At 37.5% G+C, this 20,603-nt stretch overlaps 1 protein-coding gene across 1 annotated transcript; it reads right to left on the bottom strand.

Annotated features, from left to right (window-relative positions):
• Nucleotides 1–502: 502 nt before the first annotated feature.
• On the bottom strand, nucleotides 503–908 carry LOC100614601 (small ribosomal subunit protein mS33-like). The gene is given in 2 exon segments (XM_054683989.1): nucleotides 503–736; nucleotides 738–908. Coding segments are annotated over 2 exon segments (405 nt in total).
• Between the last annotated feature and the right edge of the window lie 19,695 nt (nucleotides 909–20,603).

Here is a 20,603-nt window from a genome sequence, read left to right as displayed (position 1 = left end):
GCTAATCACTTGTATTACCAGGGCCCCAGTATCTTGTATAGAGCAGGTATTCAATATTTCCTTTCTAGGTAAGGGAAGTATGTTAAAAGATATTTATCCTGCGAATTCATCTTAATAGATTTCTCAAAGGAGTAGGTGAAGAGGCACAGAAGATTTGTGAGCTTGGTGGTGGAGACAGTGGCTGCAGGGCCCTAGATTAAAGAAGTTTAGGGCTGGGTGAGTACTTAAGCAAGAAGCGAGAAAGGAGGACACTATAGGACGCTCAGTTAATGAGGTTTCCCCTCCATTGCTCCAACATCCCACCCCACCCCAAACCATTAAATATTAGCTTATGTATTCACTTCATTAGAGAATTAGGTAAACCTCACATTACACGGCCAAGGCCAAAAAAGTTTTGCACGGTTAGAATGTGTTCAACAAACCAGTCACAATTTAACTGGAATAGATTTCAACTAGGAGATAATTGTGTTTCTCCAAATAACCTTCATTTCAGAAGATGACATTACTCCAATATGTGGAAAGGCAATAAATGCACTTTCTTCTCTCTGCCACGGAGGAAGAAATTCTCCCTCTTGAGGGAGCAACCCGATTTCTTTTTTGCTGCTCTTTTCCCTTCTCGTTTCTTTGGTTTCCCCTTTCCACGAAGCTTCTTTAGTCCTTTTTGCTCATCTTTAAAATCTTGATGCTTATCTCTGTATAGTCCAAGAAATTGGAGTGTCCCCGTGAGTGCAGTGTTAAGTATTGTGATCTGGATATCAGTCATAAATTTCCTTTTTCTTGGCCACGGGAGGTTCACTAAATAGTTTCACCACTTTCATAGCCTTGGAATCAGTAGGCCTGACGACTTGACAAAATAGCCGAGCACTGAGAGGAGACATGCGCAAAGCATATTCTGAAAGGGGGGACATTTCTTGAGTGGCAAGGAGCTAGAGTTCCTGGACTTGACCTTCCTCACCTACCGCGCCCTCTTCCAGGCTCCTAGCTCACGCTGGCGACTATTACCCCTACCTGCTTCTTATAACAAACACACATAAAAAAGAAACATATTTTAACTGATAAAATATGTAATCAGATATTTAATAATTGCTATTCCTTCGAGTCATCCTCTAACACAAGTCACTTTTTTGTCATTACCTTATTCTTTTGTACTTCGTTATTAAAATGACTAATACGAACTTTTCACTGATTGATTCTCTTCTCTGTTAATCCATATAACAGATTTTCTTTGTAATTTGAATTTTAACATTGATTTTTTAAAATATTTATGAGCATATAAATTACTTACTAGAAATCTCTTTCTTTCAGGTATTGTATTCTTCAGACAGAAACATTTAGGGAAATTCTTCTTGTTGAAACCTTCAGTTTAGGCCTGACAGTTTTCTTTTGAAATGGTAGCAGCACTGAGTCTCCAGCACTCATTATTGTCTTTTATATGCACATAACATAATTAAATGCAGATGTTACTTCAAAATTGATTGATAACTGAGAAATTTATTGGGGTTTTTTTTCTGCTTTTATGAAATACAAGTTCATTAAGATTTTAGTAGAGAAGATTTAGCAGACAGAAGTAAACCATAAGGTCTGGTAACTTTTTTTTTTTTGGTGTTCATTCACGTTGAATATCTCTTTATCAAGTTCCAAAAGTTATGCTGCTCCCTTTAAGATCTAGCTCAAATATAGACAAAATCACCTATCCTTAGTTCTTATGAATCTCATAATGAGCTTTTGATAAAACACCGAAAGCCAAAATTGACAAATGGGATCTAATTAAACTAAAGAGCTTCTGCACAGCAAAAATTTTTAAATGAATTAAAAAGCATTAAAAAGTTTACAAAGCCATTTTTTAAATCATAGATGTCTCATTTCATTCCCTTTACCCAAAATTTTAGCTGTTTCTTCACATCAATTAATGGGTATCATTTAAGTGATAATGTACCAGGCTTCCTTCAGTCAAAATGCTGAATACTCATATTTTATCTAGAGAGGATCTTCTCTTAACCAACTTGAACGTTTTAAAATCAAATTTAGAGAATTTAGTTTCAACCTTAAATGCTACTTTGGCACCATTTGGAACTCTTTCAAAATTTTGGTGTATGATCTAAAGAACTTTATCTTTAAATAAATTAGTTGAAATGTTAGCTGTGTAATGCTAGATATCCTCTTCTGGTGAAATAAGCCAAAGTACTGAAAAACAAATACCACATTATCTCACTTATAGGTGAAGTGTAAAAATGTTGATCTCATAGAAGTAGAGAGTAGAATGGTGGTTAGCAGGGACTGAGGGATGGGATCTGGGGAGATGTTGGTGGAAGAATACACAATTTCAATTAAGAGCAAAGGAATAAGTTCAAGAGATCTATTACTCAGCATAGTGATTATAGTTAATAACAATGTAATGTATTGTATGCTTGAAAGTTTATAATAGAGCAGATTTGAAGCATTTTTCACCCCAGAAATGTTTGTGAGGCAATACATATGTTAATTATCTCAATTTAGCCATTTCATAGTGTGTACACATTTCAAAACAGCATGTTGTATACAATAAATTTATATAATTTTTGTCAGTTTAAAATGTATTTTAAAAAACAAAAAACTACAAATAACAGTAATTTCCTATGTACATGGCAGGATGACTTTCTTATGCATAATAGAAATGTGAATAAATTACAGTAATAATTGTCCAGGTATTTTAATAGTGAAAGAGGCCAGAAAAATTCTCAAGGTGCGAAAAGAAATTTTAATTTACTAAAATGCACAAAGCAAAGCACAAAGCAATTTGGAAACAACGGATAATTTCATTATTAATGCTAGTTAGCTTTGAAAACAGAGATGTTATTGAATTGTTTGTTATTATGTTGAAACCTATAACCATATTTTGAATTTTTAACCATAACATACAATATGTTTGAACAATCTTTCAACAATAAAAATATATTCATCTATCAATCACCTGAAAATGTTCTTTACATAACATGCTTGCAGTATTCTTGAAAAATTCTCAAGTATATGGAGGGCTTACACCAAACTATTTTCATTAATTCTAGATATATAAAAAATATTAAAACTTATTTTCCCTTCAGTCAGTAACAAGCTTCCTTTCGGAAATGCGGAGGTGGAAGGAGCATTGTAACTGTTCCTTATCAGATGCCTTTTCTGGAATCCTGTCCATGAACTTCGTATTGCAACAATGATCTACATAATCACAAGCTGCCAGAGGGACTTCATTATTCTATAACTATATATTTATTTTAATAGTTTCTCTGTCCCCCTTTATAAATTGTAAAATGAGGCTTAAATATTGAGTAGGGCTGGGCACAGTGATTCAAGCTTATAATTCCAGCACTTTGGGAGGCCAAGGCTGGAGGATTACTTGATCCCAGGAGTTCGAGGCCAGCTTGTGCAATGTAGTGAAACCCTGTGTTTACACAAAATTAAAAAAAAATAGTCATGCATTGTGGCTTGCACCTGGAGTTCCAGCTACTGCAGAATCTAAGAAGGTATGATCACTTGAGTCCAGCAGGTTGAGGCTGCATGAGCCGTGATTGCACCACCACACTTCAGTATGGGCAGCAGCAAGACCATGTTTCAAGACAACAACAACAAAACTAAATAAGAGCATGGCTTTATTCACCAACAGGTGATAGAACTAAGCTATTCAATCTCTAAAACCAAGGCCTGTTAGTAAAAAGATAAAGAAATAGAAAAGATAGCATAATACATGCCACTGAAAAAGTTTCACATTCAATCACATTTTTGGTGTATTGGTGGTGTACTTGAAATTTCTATTGGTGAAGGAATTAAAAAAATCTAAACTATCCGCAATACTATAAGAATGGCCTAGGGAGATCAGTAGCTGAGATGTTGGCAAGAGTTATCTCATTTCTTCACACAAAGAGACGAGGTGGCAGATGAACAGAGGGATAGGTCTATATCAGAGGACTTCTTAAAAGTCACTCTAACTCTACCCATCCTGTGCTGATTCAAAGTCCTTTTTTTATTCATTTGTTCTCATGCTACTAATAAAGACATACCAGAGACTGGGTAATTTATAAAGAAAAGAGGTTTAATCCACTCACAATTCAGCATGGCTGGGGAGGCCTCAGGAAACTTGCAATCATGGCAGAAGGGGAAGCAAACATGTCCTTCTTCACATGACAGCAGGAAGGAGAAGAATGCAAGATGAACCAAGGCAGCAACCCCTTAAAAAACCATCAGATCTCATGAGAACTTACTATCACCAGAATAGCATGGAGGAAAGCACACCCATGATTCAATTACCTCCCACTGGATCCCTGTCACCACACATGGGGATTATGGGAACTACAATTCAAGATGAGATTTGGGTGGGGACACAGCCAAACCATATCACCTTTCAACATAAATGTTAATATCCTTCCACTCCTGGCCTGATGGTTTTTGTACTCCTTTCCTCAAAGGACTTTTCCTTTGCCCATATTTGAGCCTCTCACTTCCATGTTTGCACCCTAAACCTTATCCTCACAAATTCTTGCAATTCCTCCTGTATTAGTTTCCTATTGCTGCTGCAACAAATTACCACAAATGGAGAGGCTTAAACAATTCATAACTATGGCCTTACAGTTCTGACAGATAAAAGTGGAATTCCCTGAGCATAAATCCAGGTGTCAGTAGGATTGCATTTCTTTTGGAAGCTCTAAGGAAGAATCTGTTGCACTTTCAAACTGCTAGATGTCACCTGCTTCCCTTAACTTATGGCCTTCCTCATGAATCCTAAAAGCCAGTAAGAACAGATGAAGTCTTTCTCCCTTCAAGTCATTGTGACCCCCTTTTCTGTCTCCCTCTTTCACTTACAGGGACCTATGTGATTACATCAGGGTCACCCAGATAACCCAGGATAATCTTCCTATTATAAATTCAGCTGATTACCATTTAATCCCACTGTAACTTTGATTCCCCTTGCTTTGTAAGGTAACATATGCACAGGTTCTAGAAATTAGGATGTGGACCACCTTGGGGACCATTGCTCTACCTACCACACCTCAGCATTTTCAGTTTTAAACATCTAATTCTTTGACCAACACCTCCTTTTTCCAAAATAGCAGGAATTTCCAATCTACATGGCAGGAAGACTTTCTTATGCCTAATAGAAATGGAATAAATTACAGTAATAGTTGTCCAGGTATTTTACTAGTGAAAGGGGCCAGAAAAATACGGTGAGAACAGAAATTTTTATTTACTAAAAGGCACAAAGCAAAGCAGAAAGCAATAAATCTCATTCATCTAGCATCTCAACTCCAATATTTTGATCTACTAAGACCCACGAATTGATGTTGGAAACTTTTCACTATCTCTCTTCTCCCCCAGGTCTTCATGCCCCACCTTTAATTGGAAGTACAATAATTATAATCACCCCTGATAAATACAAATTCCATATTTGTCCTCTCTTTAATTATAAACTTTTGACAAAATGCCAACTTTGATTATATTTCACTCCTTAATTTTCATTTGCTTTAATGCAGCTGAAAGTAGCAGGTAAAAATTCTCGGACTAATTATACTTTACATTCATGGCCAGTACCTACATTTTTTTGGCTTATTTACCACACCTTTCTCCTAGATGTTTATTTTTTAAATTTTTTTCATCTCTTCAAATGTTAAATATTTCATTCTCATCTTCCCTTTCAACATTTTTTCTTGCTTCACCCAGGAAATGGAAGACATTAAAAAGACCATACACAAGCTCACATCATCTTATTTACTATCTACTGCCTCCATATGTACTGCCTTCCTTTCTACTACTCTAGAAGAACTGTCCATACTATCAAAAACTAAGTTATCATTTCATTAACAGATTCCTCCCTTCTCTTTTACTCAAGGACGTTATTTCATTAGTTCACCATTTCTCTTTTCTATCATGATTTCTCATTTTCATTGGATCTTTCGTATCAGTCTACAAATATGTTGTGATTAGTCTAATCTTAAAATAATAAAATATTCTATTATTTAATATCTATTTTTGTTTTCTTCCCCAGAAAAACTTGTCAAAACTATTATCTGTCCTCACTGTTTCAAATATCTCTTCTACTCTTTGAAATTCACTCAAAATGAAATGTTGTCACTATATTCCCCCAGAAAATTATTATTTTTTATTTTATTAATCTTTTTTATTTTCTTTTTTTTAATAAGCTTTTAATTTCTTAAAAGCCACCTTTATTTCATTTTCTCTATCAGTTCATATCCTTTGCCAATTTTTAACTTCAGTAATTGTTCTTATTGATTTGTATGAGCTTTTTTTTTTTTTTTTTTTTTTGTAGGTGCTATTTTTTTTTTTTTTAATTATACTTTAAGTTTTAGGGTACATGTGCACATTGTGCAGGTTAGTTACATATGTATACATGTGCCATGCTGGTGCGCTGCACCCACTAACTCGTCATCTAGCATTAGGTATATCTCCCAATGCTATCCCTCCCCCCTCCCCCCTCCCCACCACAGTCCCCAGAGTATGATATTCCCCTTCCTGTGTCCATGTGATCTCATTGTTCAATTCCCACCTATGAGTGAGAATATGCGGTGTTTGGTTTTTTGTTCTTGCGATAGTTTACTGAGAATGATGGTTTCCAATTTCATCCATGTCCCTACAAAGGACATGAACTCATCATTTTTTATGGCTGCATAGTATTCCATGGTGTATATATGCCACATTTTCTTAATCCAGTCTATCATTGTTGGACATTTGGGTTGGTTCCAAGTCTTTGCTATTGTGAATAATGCCGCAATAAACATACGTGTGCATGTGTCTTTATAGCAGCATGATTTATAGTCATTTGGGTATATACCCAGTAATGGGATGGCTGGGTCAAATGGTATTTCTAGTTCTAGATCCCTGAGGAATCGCCACACTGACTTCCACAATGGTTGAACTAGTTTACAGTCCCACCAACAGTGTAAAAGTGTTCCTATTTCTCCACATCCTCTCCAGCACCTGTTGTTTCCTGACTTTTGAATGATTGCCATTCTAACTGGTGTGAGATGATATCTCATAGTGGTTTTGATTTGCATTTCTCTGATGGCCAGTGATGATGAGCATTTTTTCATGTGTTTTTTGCCTGCATAAATGTCTTCTTTTGAGAAGTGCCTGTTCATGTCCTTCGCCCACTTTTTGATGGGGTTGTTTGTTTTTTTCTTGTAAATTTGTTTGAGTTCACTGTAGATTCTGGATATTAGCCCTTTGTCAGATGAGTAGGTTGCGAAAATTTTCTCCCATGTTGTAGGTTGCCTATTCACTCTGATGGTAGTTTCTTTTGCTGTGCAGAAGCTCTTTAGTTTAATTAGATCCCATTTGTCAATTTTGGCTTTTGTTGCCATTGCTTTTGGTGTTTTGGACATGAAGTCCTTGCCCACGCCTATGTCCTGAATGGTAATGCCTAGGTTTTCTTCTAGGGTTTTTATGGTTTTAGGTCTAATGTTTAAATCTTTAATCCATCTTGAATTGATTTTTGTATAAGGTGTAAGGAAGGGATCCAGTTTCAGCTTTCTACATATGGCTAGCCAGTTTTCCCAGCACCATTTATTAAATAGGGAATCCTTTCCCCATTGCTTGTTTTTCTCAGGTTTGTCAAAGATCAGATAGTTGTAGGTAAGCGGCGTTATTTCTGAGGGCTCTGTTCTGTTCCATTGATCTATATTTCTGTTTTGGTACCAGTACCATGCTGTTTTGGTTACTGTAGCCTTGTAGTATAGTTTGAAGTCAGGTAGTGTGATGCCTCCAGCTTTGTTCTTTTGGCTTAGGATTGACTTGGCGATGCGGGCTCTCTTTTGGTTCCATATGAACTTTCAAGTAGTTTTTTCCAATTCTGTGAAGAAAGTCATTGGTAGCTTGATGGGGATGGCATTGAATCTGTAAATTACCTTGGGCAGTATGGCCATTTTCACAATATTGATTCTTCCTACCCATGAGCAAGGAATGTCCTTCCATTTGTTTGTATCCTCTTTTATTTCCTTGAGCAGTGGTTTGTAGTTCTCCTTGAAGAGGTGCTTCACATCCCTTGTAAGTTGGATTCCTAGGTATTTTATTCTCTTTGAAGCGATTGTGAATGGGAGTTCACTCATGATTTGGCTCTCTGTTTGTCTGTTGTTGGTGTATAAGAATGCTTGTGATTTTTGTACATTGATTTTGTATCCTGAGACTTTGCTGAAGTTGCTTATCAGCTTAAGGAGATTTTGGGCTGAGACGATGGGGTTTTCTAGATAAACAATCATGTTGTCTGCAAACAGGGACAATTTGACTTCCTCTTTTCCTAATTGAATACCCTTTATTTCCTTCTCCTGCCTGATTGCCCTGGCCAGAACTTCCAACACTATGTTGAATAGGAGCGGTGAGAGAGGGCAACCCTGTCTTGTGCCAGTTTTCAAAGGGAATGCTTCCAGTTTTTGCCCATTCAGTATGATATTGGCTGTGGGTTTGTCATAGATAGCTCTTATTATTTTGAAATATGTCCCATCAATACCTAATTTATTGAGAGTTTTTAGCATGAAGGGTTGTTGAATTTTGTCAAAGGCTTTTTCTGCATCTATTGAGATAATCATGTGGTTTTTGTCTTTGGTTCTGTTTATACGCTGGATTACATTTATTGATTTGCGTATGTTGAACCAGCCTTGCATCCCAGGGATGAAGCCCACTTGATCATGGTGGATAAGCTTTTTGATGTGCTGCTGGATTCGGTTTGCCAGTATTTTATTGAGGATTTTTGCATCAATGTTCATCAAGGATATTGGTCTAAAATTCTCTTTTTTGGTTGTGTCTCTGCCAGGCTTTGGTATCAGAATGATGCTGGCCTCATAAAATGAGTTAGGGAGGATTCCCTCTTTTTCTATTGATTGGAATAGTTTCAGAAGGAATGGTACCAGTTCCTCCTTGTACCTCTGGTAGAATTCGGCTGTGAATCCATCTGGTCCTGGACTCTTTTTCGTTGGTAAACTATTGATTATTGCCACAATTTCAGCTCCTGTTATTGGTCTATTCAGAGATTCAACTTCTTCCTGGTTTAGTCTTGGGAGAGTGTATGTGTAGAGGAATGTATCCATTTCTTCTAGATTTTCTAGTTTATTTGCGTAGAGGTGTTTGTAGTATTCTCTGATGGTAGTTTGTATTTCTGTGGGATCGGTGGTGATATCCCCTTTATCATTTTTTGTTGCGTCTATTTGATTCTTCTCTCTTTTTTTCTTTATTAGTCTTGCTAGCGGTCTGTCAATTTTGTTGATCCTTTCAAAAAACCAGCTCCTGGATTCATTAATTTTTTGAAGGGTTTTTTGTGTCTCTATTTCCTTCAGTTCTGCTCTGATTTTAGTTATTTCTTGCCTTCTGCTAGCTTTTGAATGTGTTTGCTCTTGCTTTTCTAGTTCTTTTAATTGTGATGTTAGGGTGTCAATTTTGGATCTTTCCTGCTTTCTCTTGTGGGCATTTAGTGCTATAAATTTCCCTCTGCACACTGCTTTGAATGCGTCCCAGAGATTCTGGTATGTTGTGTCTTTGTTCTCGTTGGTTTCAAAGAACATCTTTATTTCTGCCTTCATTTCGTTATGTACCCAGCAGTCATTCGGGAGCAGGTTGTTCAGTTTCCATGTAGTTGAGCGGCTTTGAGTGAGATTCTTAATCCTGAGTTCTAGTTTGATTGCACTGTGGTCTGAGAGATAGTTTGTTATAATTTCTGTTCTTTTACATTTGCTGAGGAGAGCTTTACTTCCAAGTATGTGGTCAATTTTGGAATAGGTGTGGTGTGGTGCTGAAAAAAATGTATATTCTGTTGATTTGGGGTGGAGAGTTCTGTAGATGTCTATTAGGTCCGCTTGGTGCAGAGCTGAGTTCAATTCCTGGGTATCCCTGTTGACTTTGTGTCTCGTTGATCTGTCTAATGTTGACAGTGGGGTGTTAAAGTCTCCCATTATTAATGTGTGGGAGTCTAAGTCTCTTTGTAGGTCACTCAGGACTTGCTTTATGAATCTGGGTGCTCCTGTATTGGGTGCATAAATATTTAGGATAGTTAGCTCCTCTTGTTGAATTGATCCCTTTACCATTATGTAATGGCCTTCTTTGTCTCTTTTGATCTTTGTTGGTTTAAAGTCTGTTTTATCAGAGACTAGGATTGCAACCCCTGCCTTTTTTTGTTTTCCATTTGCTTGGTAGATCTTCCTCCATCCTTTTATTTTGAGCCTATGTGTGTCTCTGCACGTGAGATGGGTTTCCTGAATACAGCACACTGATGGGTCTTGACTCTTTATCCAACTTGCCAGTCTGTGTCTTTTAATTGGAGAATTTAGTCCATTTACATTTAAAGTTAATATTGTTATGTGTGAATTTGATCCTGTCATTATGATGTTAGCTGGTTATTTTGCTCGTTAGTTGATGCAGTTTCTTCCTAGTCTTGATGGTCTTTACATTTTGGCATGATTTTGCAGCGGCTGGTACCAGTTGTTCCTTTCCATGTTTAGCGCTTCCTTCAGGAGCTCTTTTAGGGCAGGCCTGGTGGTGACAAAATCGGTCAGCATTTGCTTGTCTGTAAAGTATTTTATTTCTCCTTCACTTATGAAGCTTAGTTTGGCTGGATATGAAATTCTGGGTTGAAAATTCTTTTCTTTAAGAATGTTGAATATTGGCCCCCACTCTCTTCTGGCTTGTAGGGTTTCTGCCGAGAGATCCGCTGTTAGTCTGATGGGCTTCCCTTTGAGGGTAACCCGACCTTTCTGTCTGGCTGCCCTTAACATTTTTTCCTTCATTTCAACTTTGGTGAATCTGACAATTATGTGTCTTGGAGTTGCTCTTCTCGAGGAGTATCTTTGTGGCGTTCTCTGTATTTCCTGAATCTGAACGTTGGCCTGCCTTGCTAGATTGGGGAAGTTCTCCTGGATAATATCCTGCAGAGTGTTTTCCAACTTGGTTTCATTCTCCGCATCACTTTCAGGTACACCAATCAGACGTAGATTTGGTCTTTTCACATAGTCCCATATTTCTTGGAGGCTTTGCTCATTTCTTTTTATTCTTTTTTCTCTAGACTTCCCTTCTCGCTTAGTTTCATTCATTTCATCTTCCATTGCTGATACCCTTTCTTCCAGTTGATCGCATCGGCTCCTGAGGCTTCTGCATTCTTCACGTAGTTCTCGAGCCTTGGTTTTCAGCTCCATCAGCTCCTTTAAGCACTTCTCTGTATTGGTTATTCTAGTTATACATTCTTCTAAATTTTTTTCAAAGTTTTCAACTTCTTTGCCTTTGGTTTGAATGTCCTCCCGTAGCTCAGAGTAATTTGATCGTCTGAAGCCTTCTCTCAGCTCGTCAAAATCATTCTCCATCCAGCTTTGTTCCGTTGCTGGTGAGGAACTGCGTTCCTTTGGAGGAGGAGAGGCGCTCTGCATTTTAGAGTTTCCTGTTTTTCTGTTCTGTTTTTTCCCCATCTTTGTGGTTTTATCTACTTTTGGTCTTTGATGATGGTGATGTACAGATGGGTTTTCGGTGTGGATGTCCTTTCTGTTTGTTAGTTTTCCTTCTAACAGACAGGACCCTCAGCTGCAGGTCTGTTGGAATACCCTGCCGTGTGAGGTGTCAGTGTGCCCCTGCTGGGGGTGCCTCCCAGTTAGGCTGCTCGGGGGTCAGGGGTCAGGGACCCACTTGAGGAGGCAGTCTGCCCGTTCTCAGATCTCCAGCTGCGTGCTGGGAGAACCACTGCTCTCTTCAAAGCTGTCAGACAGGGACATTTAAGTCTGCAGAGGTTACTGCTGTCTTTTTGTTTGTCTGTGCCCTGCCCCCAGAGGTGGAGCCTACAGAGGCAGGCAGGCCTCCTTGAGCTGTGGTGGGCTCCACCCAGTTCGAGCTTCCCGGCTGCTTTGTTTACCTAAGCAAGCCTGGGCAATGGCGGGCGCCCCTCCCCCAGCCTCGCTGCCGCCTTGCAGTTTGATCTCAGACTGCTGTGCTAGCAATCAGCGAGATTCCGAGGGCGTAGGACCCTCCGAGCCAGGTGTGGGATATAGTCTCGTGGTGCGCCGTTTTTTAAGCCGGTCTGAAACGTGCAATATTCGGGTGGGAGTGACCCGAGTTTTCCAGGTGCGTCCGTCACCCCTTTCTTTGACTCGGAAAGGGAACTCCCTGACCCCTTGCGCTTCCCAGGTGAGGCAATGCCTCGCCCTGCTTCGGCTCGCGCAGGGTGCGCGCACCCACTGGCCTGCGCCCACTGTCTGGCACTCCCTAGTGAGATGAACCCGGTACCTCAGATGGAAATGCAGAAATCACCGTCTTCTGCGTCGCTCACGCTGGGAGCTATCTCTTTTTTATTTTCATTTGTCTAGGTTTAGGGAGTACAAGTGCAGTTTTGTTACATATATTGCATAGTGATGAAGTATGGTTTTAGTATCTCCATCACCTAAATAGTGAACAGTGTACCCAATAGGTAATTTCTCATCACTCACCCATTCTTACCCTCCCACATTTGGAGCCTTTCATGTCTATTATACCACTCTGTATGTCTATGTTTACACATTATTTAGTTCCCACTTATAAGTGAGAACATGCAGCAATCAACTTTCTGCTTCTGAGTTATTTAGTTAGATAATAGGCTCTACTTCAATCCAGGTTGTTGCAAAAAATATGAGACATCATTCTTTTCATGGCTGAGTAATATTCCAGAGTATAAATATACCACATTTTCTTTATTAAATCCTCGATTTATGGACATTTAGGTTAATTCCATGACTTTGCTATTGTGAATAGTGCTGCAATAAGCATTTGAGGGCAGATGTCTGTTTGATGTGACAATTTCTTTTGCTTTGCGTAGATACCCAATAGTGGGATTGCTAAGTCAAATGGTAGTTCTATTTTTAGTTCTTTGAGAAATATCCATACTGTTCTTCATAGAGGTTGTATTAATTTACATTCACACCAACAATGTATAAGTATTCCTTTTTCTCTACATTCTCACCAACATCTGTTGAGGTTTTTTGACTTTTAATAATAACCATTCTGAGTGGTGTAAAATGGCATTTCATTGTGGTTTTAATTTGCATTTCTGTGATAATTAGTGATACTGGGCATTTTAAAATGTTATCTGCTTATGTCTTCATCCTTTTCCCACTTTTTTTTCTTTTTCTTTTTTTTTTTTACAGACAGGGTCTTGTTCTGTCACTCAGGCTGGAGCGCAGTGCTGCCATCTCAGCTCACTGCAACCTCTGCCTCCTGGGTTCTAGCCATCCTCCTGCCTCAGCATCCTGAGGAGCTGGGAGCACAGGCATGTGCCACCATGCTCAGCTATTTTTTTTTTTTTTAATTTTTAGAAGAGACAGGGTTTCACCATGTTGGCATTTTGCCCACTTTTTAATGAGGTTATTCAATTTTCTTTCTTATTGAGTTGTTTGAGTGCCTATAGATTTTGGATATTAGTTTATAGTTAGATGCACAGTTTGCAAATATTTTCTCCCATTCTGTAAGTTATCAATTTGCACTATTTGTTTATTTATTTATTCACTGTGCAAAGCTTTTTAGTTTAAGTCTTATTGATGATTTTTGGGTTTTTTTCTAAATTCCTTTTGAGTTCTTAGCCATCAGTTCTTTCCCTGGGTCAATGTCTAGAAAAGTTTTATCTTGGTTTACCTCTAGGAATTTACAGGTTTGGGTCTTATATGTAAATCTTGACTCCATCTTGAGTTAATTTCAGTATATAGTGAAAGACAAGGGTCCAGTTTCATTCTTCTGCATATGACTATCCAGTTTTCTCAGCACGATTAATTGAATAAGGGATCTTTTCCCTTATGTTTTTGTTGACTTTGCAAAGATCACTTGGTTGTAGGAAACTGGCTTTACTTCTGGATTCTCTATTCTGGAACAAAATAGATTTCTGTTCCAGAATATCTTTATCCTGGAAGAGAATAGATTACTGTTCCATAATAGATTTATGTGTCTTTTTATACCAGTACCATGATGTTTTGGTTACAATAGCTTTGTGATGTACTTTGAAGTCAGGCAATATGATGTCTCCAGCTTTCATCTTTTTGCTGAGGATTCCTTTGGCTATTTGGGCTCTTTTTGGTTCCATATGAATTTTAGAATTGTTTTCTCTAATTCTATGAAAAAAACACATTGGTTATTTGATAGAAATTGTATTAAACCTGTAGATTGCTTTGGGCAGTATGGCCATTGTAATTATATTGATCTTTGAATTCCATGAGCATGGGATAGTTTTACATTTGTTTGTGTCTCCTACAATTTCTTTCATCTGTGTTTTGTAGTAACCCTTGTAGAGATATTTCACTTCCTCAGTGAAACTTATTCCTGGATATTTTTTGTAGCTATTTTAATTTAGATTGGTTCTCAGCTTGATCATTATTAATGTATAGAAATGTTAGTGACATTTGCATGTTGCTTTGCATCCTGAAACTTTACCAAAGTCATGTATCAAGATGTCTAGGAGTATCTTAAAATAATTTGTAGGGTTTTTTTTAAGGTATCAATCAGATCATGAAATATCATATTTAGATTACAGAGATAACTTTAATTTCTTTTTTTCAAATTTGGGTGCCTTTTATTTCTTTTTCTCACCTGATTGCTCCAGCTACATCATCCAGTACTTCGTTGAATAGGAGCCATAAAAGTGGGCATACTTGTCTTCCTCCAGTTTTTAGGGGGAATGCTTTCAACTTTTCCCCATCCAGTATAATTTTGGCTATGGGTTTTTTGCATATGGCTTTTATTATTTTGAGGTATGTTCTTCCAATTCTTAGTTTGTTGAAAGTTTTTATCATATCGAGATGCTGAATTTTACCAGGTTTTTTTTTTTTGCATCTATTGAGATGATCATATGGTTTTTGCATTTAATTCCATTTAGGTGGTGAATCATATTTATTGATTTGTGTATGTTGAAAAAGCCCTGCATCACTGGAGTAAAACCCACTTGATTGTGATGTATCATCTTTTGATGTGCTGTTGAATTTGGTTTGCTAGTAATTTTTTGAGGATTTTGCATCTATGTTCAGTAGGGATATCATCCTGTAGTTTTCTTTCTGTGTAGTGTCTGGCCTGACTTTGGAATCAGGGTGATATTGACATTGTAGAATGAGTTAGGGAGAATTCTGTCTACCTTGATTTTTTAGAACAGTTTCAGTAGGATTGGTACTAGTTCTTTGTATGTCTGGTAAAATTTAGCTGTGAATTCATCTGGTCCTGTGCTTTTTTTGTTATTGAATTTTAAAATTTCTGATTCAATCTTACCACTTATTAGTAATCAGTTCAGAATTTCTATTTCTTCCTGGTTCAATATTGAGAGGTTGTATATTTTCAGGAGTTTATTCATTTCCTTAGGTTTTCTAGTTTTTGAAGGTAGTTGTTCATAGTAGTCTGTGATGATCTTTAATATTTTTGTGATATCAGTTGTAATGTCTCATTTTTCATTTTTGATTGTGCTTGAATCTTCACTCTTTTAATCTTGGTTAAACTAGCTTACAGTCTATCAGTTCTGTTAATCTTTTCGAAGAACAAAATTTTGGGGTTTCTAATTCTTTGTGGGGTTGTGTGAGTGCTTATTTATTTAGTTTTTGGTCTCAATGCTATTTTTCCCTGTTCCGATTGTTACTTCTTTTCTTCTGCCAGCTGTAGGCTTTTTTTGTTCTTGTTTTTCTAGTTACTTGATGTGCAATGTTAGGTTGGTATCCTTTGTAATCTTTGTATCTTTTTGATGTAGGTGTTTAGTGTTATAAATTTCCCTCTTAAACTACTTTTGCTGTATCCAGCTATTTTAGTATGTTATGTCACTATTGTCACTTATTTCAAATATTTTTAAGATTTCTATCTTAACTTTGCTGTTCTCCCAAAAATCAAGCAGGAAGAGGTTTTTTTTCCTTTTTTTAAATTTCCATGTATTTGTGTATTCTGAGGGTTCATTATGGTGTTGATTTCTAGTTTGTTTGTTTGTTTGTTTTTCTGCTGTGGTCCAAGAAGACACGTGAAATTATTTCTTTAAAAAAATTTACCGGGACTTGTTTTGTATCCTAACATATGGTATATTTTAGAAAATGATTCATGAGCTGATGAGAAGAATGTATATTCTATGATTGTTGGGCAGAATATTTTGTAAATATCTGTTGGTATCATTTGGTGTAGAGTTCTATTTAAGTCCAATGTTTCTTTATTAATTTTCTGTTTCTATGACCCGTCTAGTGTTTTAAATGAAATGTTGAAGTCTCTCATCCTATTGCATTGAAATCTATCTCTTTTCTAGTAATACTTGTTTTATGAATCTGGGTACCCTGGTGTTGAGTGAAAATGTATTTGGAATTGTTATATATTCTTGTTGAATTGATACTTTTATTATTATACAGTGACTGTCTTTGTCTTTTTTACTGTCATTTATTTAAAGTTTGTTTTAACATATAAAACTATAGCTACTGTTTCTCACTTTTGATTTTTACTTATGCGAAGTATCTTTTTCAAACCCTTTACCTTGAGTCCATAACTGTCTTTACTAGCACGTAATTAGACTCTGTTTTTTACATCTATTTTGCCAATGTATATCTTTTAAGTGGATCATTTAGTCCATTTATATTCAATGTTAATATTGATGTTTTATTCCTATTGTAATGTTAATTTTGTTCTTGTTGCTTTACAGTCTCAATTTTGTAATTGTTTTATAAGACCTGTGAGTTTTCTAATTTTGTTTGTTTTTATGATGGTGAGTATTGACCCTTTGTTTCCATGTTTACAGCATTTTTTAGCATTTCTCATTGGTCTTGTATAGAGGTGACAAATTTCCTTAGTGTTTGCTTGTCTTATTTCTCCTTCATTTATGAAGCTTAGTTTTAGCAGGATACAAAATTCATGGCTGACAGGTATTTTATTTATTTACTTTTTTTTTTTTTTTTTTTACTTTTTCTTTAAGAGGTCTCAAAATTGGCCTTCAATATCTTCTGGCTTATAAGGTTTCTGCTGAGAAATACACTGTTAGTCTGATGGGATTTTCTTTATAGATGATTAGATGCCCCTCTCTTACTAATTTTAAGATTTTTTAATTCATGTTGACTTCACATACTTGCATTAGTCCATTTTCACACTGCTGATAAAGACATCCCTGAGACTGGGCAATTTACAGAAGAAAGAGGTTTTGGACTTACAGTTCCACATGGCTGGGGAGGTCTCACAATCATGGTGGAAGGCAAGGAGGAGCAAGTCACATCTCACGTGGATGGTGGAAGGCAAAGAGAGGGCTTATTCAGGGAAATTCCCCCTTATAAAACCATCAGATCTCATGAGACTTATTCACCATCACAAGAACAGCATGGGAAAGACCTGCTCCCATGATTCAATTACTTCCCACTGAGTCCTTCTCACAACACATGGGAATTCAAGATGAGATTTGTGTGGCGACACAGCCAAACCATATCAATACTCTAATGACTATATGAATTGGTGAAATTCATCTTGCAATGTAGCTTCTTGAAGTTCTTTGACCTTCTATATCTAGAGGTCTAAATCTCTCACAAGACTAGGGAAGTTTTCTTTAATTATTTCATCAAATAAATTTTACATACTTTTATTTTTTCCTTTTCTCTTTCAGGAATACCTATAATTTATAGGTTTAAACATTTTACATAATCCCATATTTCTCAAAAACTTTATTTTTTAAAATCCACTTACTTTATTTTTGGCAGACTGGGTTAATAAAAATGACCTGCCTTTAAGGTCTGAAATTCTTTCTTCTTCTTGGACTAGTCTAATGTTAAAGTCTTCAACCGTACTTTGTAATCCCTCAATGAATATTTTATTAACAGAAGTTCTGGATTTTTAAAATTAATATTTATCTCTTTAGGAAATCTTTCACTCATATCTTAAGTTATCCTTATGATTTATTTGTATTGGTTTTCACCTTTCTGTTGGAGCTCATTGAGCTTCTTTAAAATCAATGATTTCAATTCTTTATCAGGAATGTCAAAGATTTCATTTTGGTTAGAATCCTTGCTGGAGTTAATGTGATCCCTTGGGGATGTTGTAACACTGTTTTTTCATATTACCAGAATTCTTTTTCTGGTTTCTTCCCATCTGAATAAAATATCTTTTCCTTTATTCTTGAATTTACTTTCATTTGGATGGGATTTCTTTTCCCCTTGAGGATGTGAATATAATACAAGTTGTATATGGTCATTTGGTTCTAGTTCTGAGTGCTTTTAGTGCCAAAAACTCTGTAGGAGTTACTTAGTTATAGATTTTTGTGGTAGCTTCCTCAAATGCTGGTTATAATAGTGATGTATTAGGCATATGAGCAGGTTCCCTGCCTCCTGTGGTGCTGGGATAGTGGAGGTCTCAGGAAGCTTATCTTATTCCCGTGCTGTACACTCGTGTTGGCAAGTTTTGCATTGGGTATGTAGTTCAACCTCCAGGCCAGATGCTTATGGGTAAAAGTTGGCTGTGGCAGAGACCAATGAGTATAAGCTTCTTTTTCTTTACCAAAAGATGCTCTCTGTGGCCTCAAGGAATGGGTTGGTTTGTGGAATACCCAGTGCCCTCAGATCCATGCTCAGCCCCTGAGGAGGGGACAAAGCTGGATGGAGCTGGTCCACCAATCTCACCCTTGTATCCCTCAGTGGTGAAAAAATGCACCAGCCCTGATGGGGGTGGTAAGGAAGGTGCTGATGAAATGCACTGAGGGCTTTGCAGGTGGTGAGGGAGCTGGCCAAGCTCCATGGCCTGGGCAGGCAGGAGTCCACTTCAGTGGAACATTCTCCTTCAGCCCCAAACACAGATCTGAGGCTTTCCTGCTCTCTACTGGAGCAATGCTACCACTCTGTGTAGAGTAGGGAGAGGATCTGCATTTCATGCAAACCCAAGCCTGTTGTACACACTGCCAATGGGGGCACTGCCACCCCTAATAGTCCTAGAATGGCCATCCACTTGTACGCCTATGCCAGTCTCCTATTGGATCTCCCACAGCTGTGTCTGTAGCAGTGAGTAAGAAAGAGAACTTTCTCTCTCCATGTGTGTGTCTAAGTACGTAGGATGCCTGGAGCAAAGCACAATGTCTGCATCTCTAGTGGAAGAGGTGTAGTCCTTCTCAGCCCACATGCTGGAAGTTCTCAGGTACAGCAAAATACATGCTTTGGTTTCCTTTGTCTCAGGGGATGCTCTTGTCTCTTGATGTTCTGTACTTTCCCTTCCCTTTGCAGCAGCACGCCCTGAGGGCTAGACCACTGGAACTCCTGCAGCTCCCCTGGGTCCAGCCAGCTCTGTGTGGCTGCCACAATCTGAATGGGTACTGGAGAATGTCTGTGGGGGCATTCAGTGATGTGGAGACATAAAGGCTACAGTTCCAGCAGGGCAGAGTCTCACAATTGATATGTACCCAGCATAGTAGCTTGCTACTATAGCTCAGGTTTGGAGAAAGGGCGAGTGGCCCTGTGCAAGCTGGTAGTGTAGCATAATGCCCTCAAGAAGTACCCAAATCATTGCTCAACCAAGTGCTTGGGCTTGTGAGGGCAGGGGAGCTCTCTGATAGTTTGGGAACAGCAGTCTGCCCCTGGGATGAGGGGAACCAAAAACACTCCCATCTAACCTTTTGACAACATACCAAGTCCCTCTGGGTTCGATCTCTGCTAGCCTCTTGCTTCCTTCTTTTTCTGTCCCCTAGTTCTTTCTGTGACTTCTCTGATAGTTTTTTGCTTACCTGGTCAGGAGGAGCACAATTTTAACAGAGTCATAGTCTTCTCTCAAATGAGAGGGTAAAGGTTGTGTATTCATGAGACTTTTGCAGTCTTTCAATGTGGGGATTGAAGAGGGCATTATTGGCACTGGGTAGGGATTATGATGGAATAGTTTAGGATTGTTGGAAACATCAGAGTGAGGGCTTTGAGACAAACGTTTTAAAGAATCATGAAGAGTAAGAAGTTAATTGAAATTACCTGTTGAGAAGATGACAACTTTGTTATTCATTAAATAGATCTTTGAGAAGTCCCTGAATAGATAGTAAAGTCATTTGCAACTTTTATTCTTACTGGGCAGAAGTTTCCTGGAGTAGTAAAGTAATATTGCTGTATTGTGGACAGTAAACTGCATGTTAAATGTTTTATTTCCTCAGGAAATATGTTCAAAGATGCTAAGATCCAAGGTCTAGTTGTTTGCAGATTCAGACCTAGGAATTCAAGTCTTCTGAATCACTAGGTTGGGATTCTACTTTATCACAACATATTAATATTCCCAATTCTATTATTTATACCAACAAGGATGGAATAAGGTCTAACCTCAAGTTTAATTGACTTAATATGGCATATGAACATGGAGATAGGTTAATTCTAATGGAAAATAATTCTGTTATGAGAATGATGGCAGATAAGGCCAGAGTGCATAAATATCTATATTTGGGAAAACAATAGATATCCCCTTGCAGCAAAATATAAAAGACTCCCAAATTTTCACTGAGAGAATTCACGAAGAGTCATTTCCTATGCATCAACAATATACCCTAATTTAATTATTACACATTGTATGCTTGTATCAAAATCTCCTGTTTCCCATAAATATGTACAACTATTACGTATCCATAAACATTTTTTAAAACCTAAAATAATATATAATTTAAAATGATGGGTTACAAAATTCCAATATGAGAT

Source organism: Pan troglodytes, chromosome 3 (assembly GCF_028858775.2).
Source record: "Pan troglodytes isolate AG18354 chromosome 3, NHGRI_mPanTro3-v2.0_pri, whole genome shotgun sequence".
In the NCBI taxonomy this organism is placed as follows: Eukaryota; Metazoa; Chordata; class Mammalia; order Primates; family Hominidae; genus Pan; species Pan troglodytes.
Note: the sequence above shows the minus strand (reverse complement) of the source record. Positions and strands in the feature narration are given on the sequence as shown.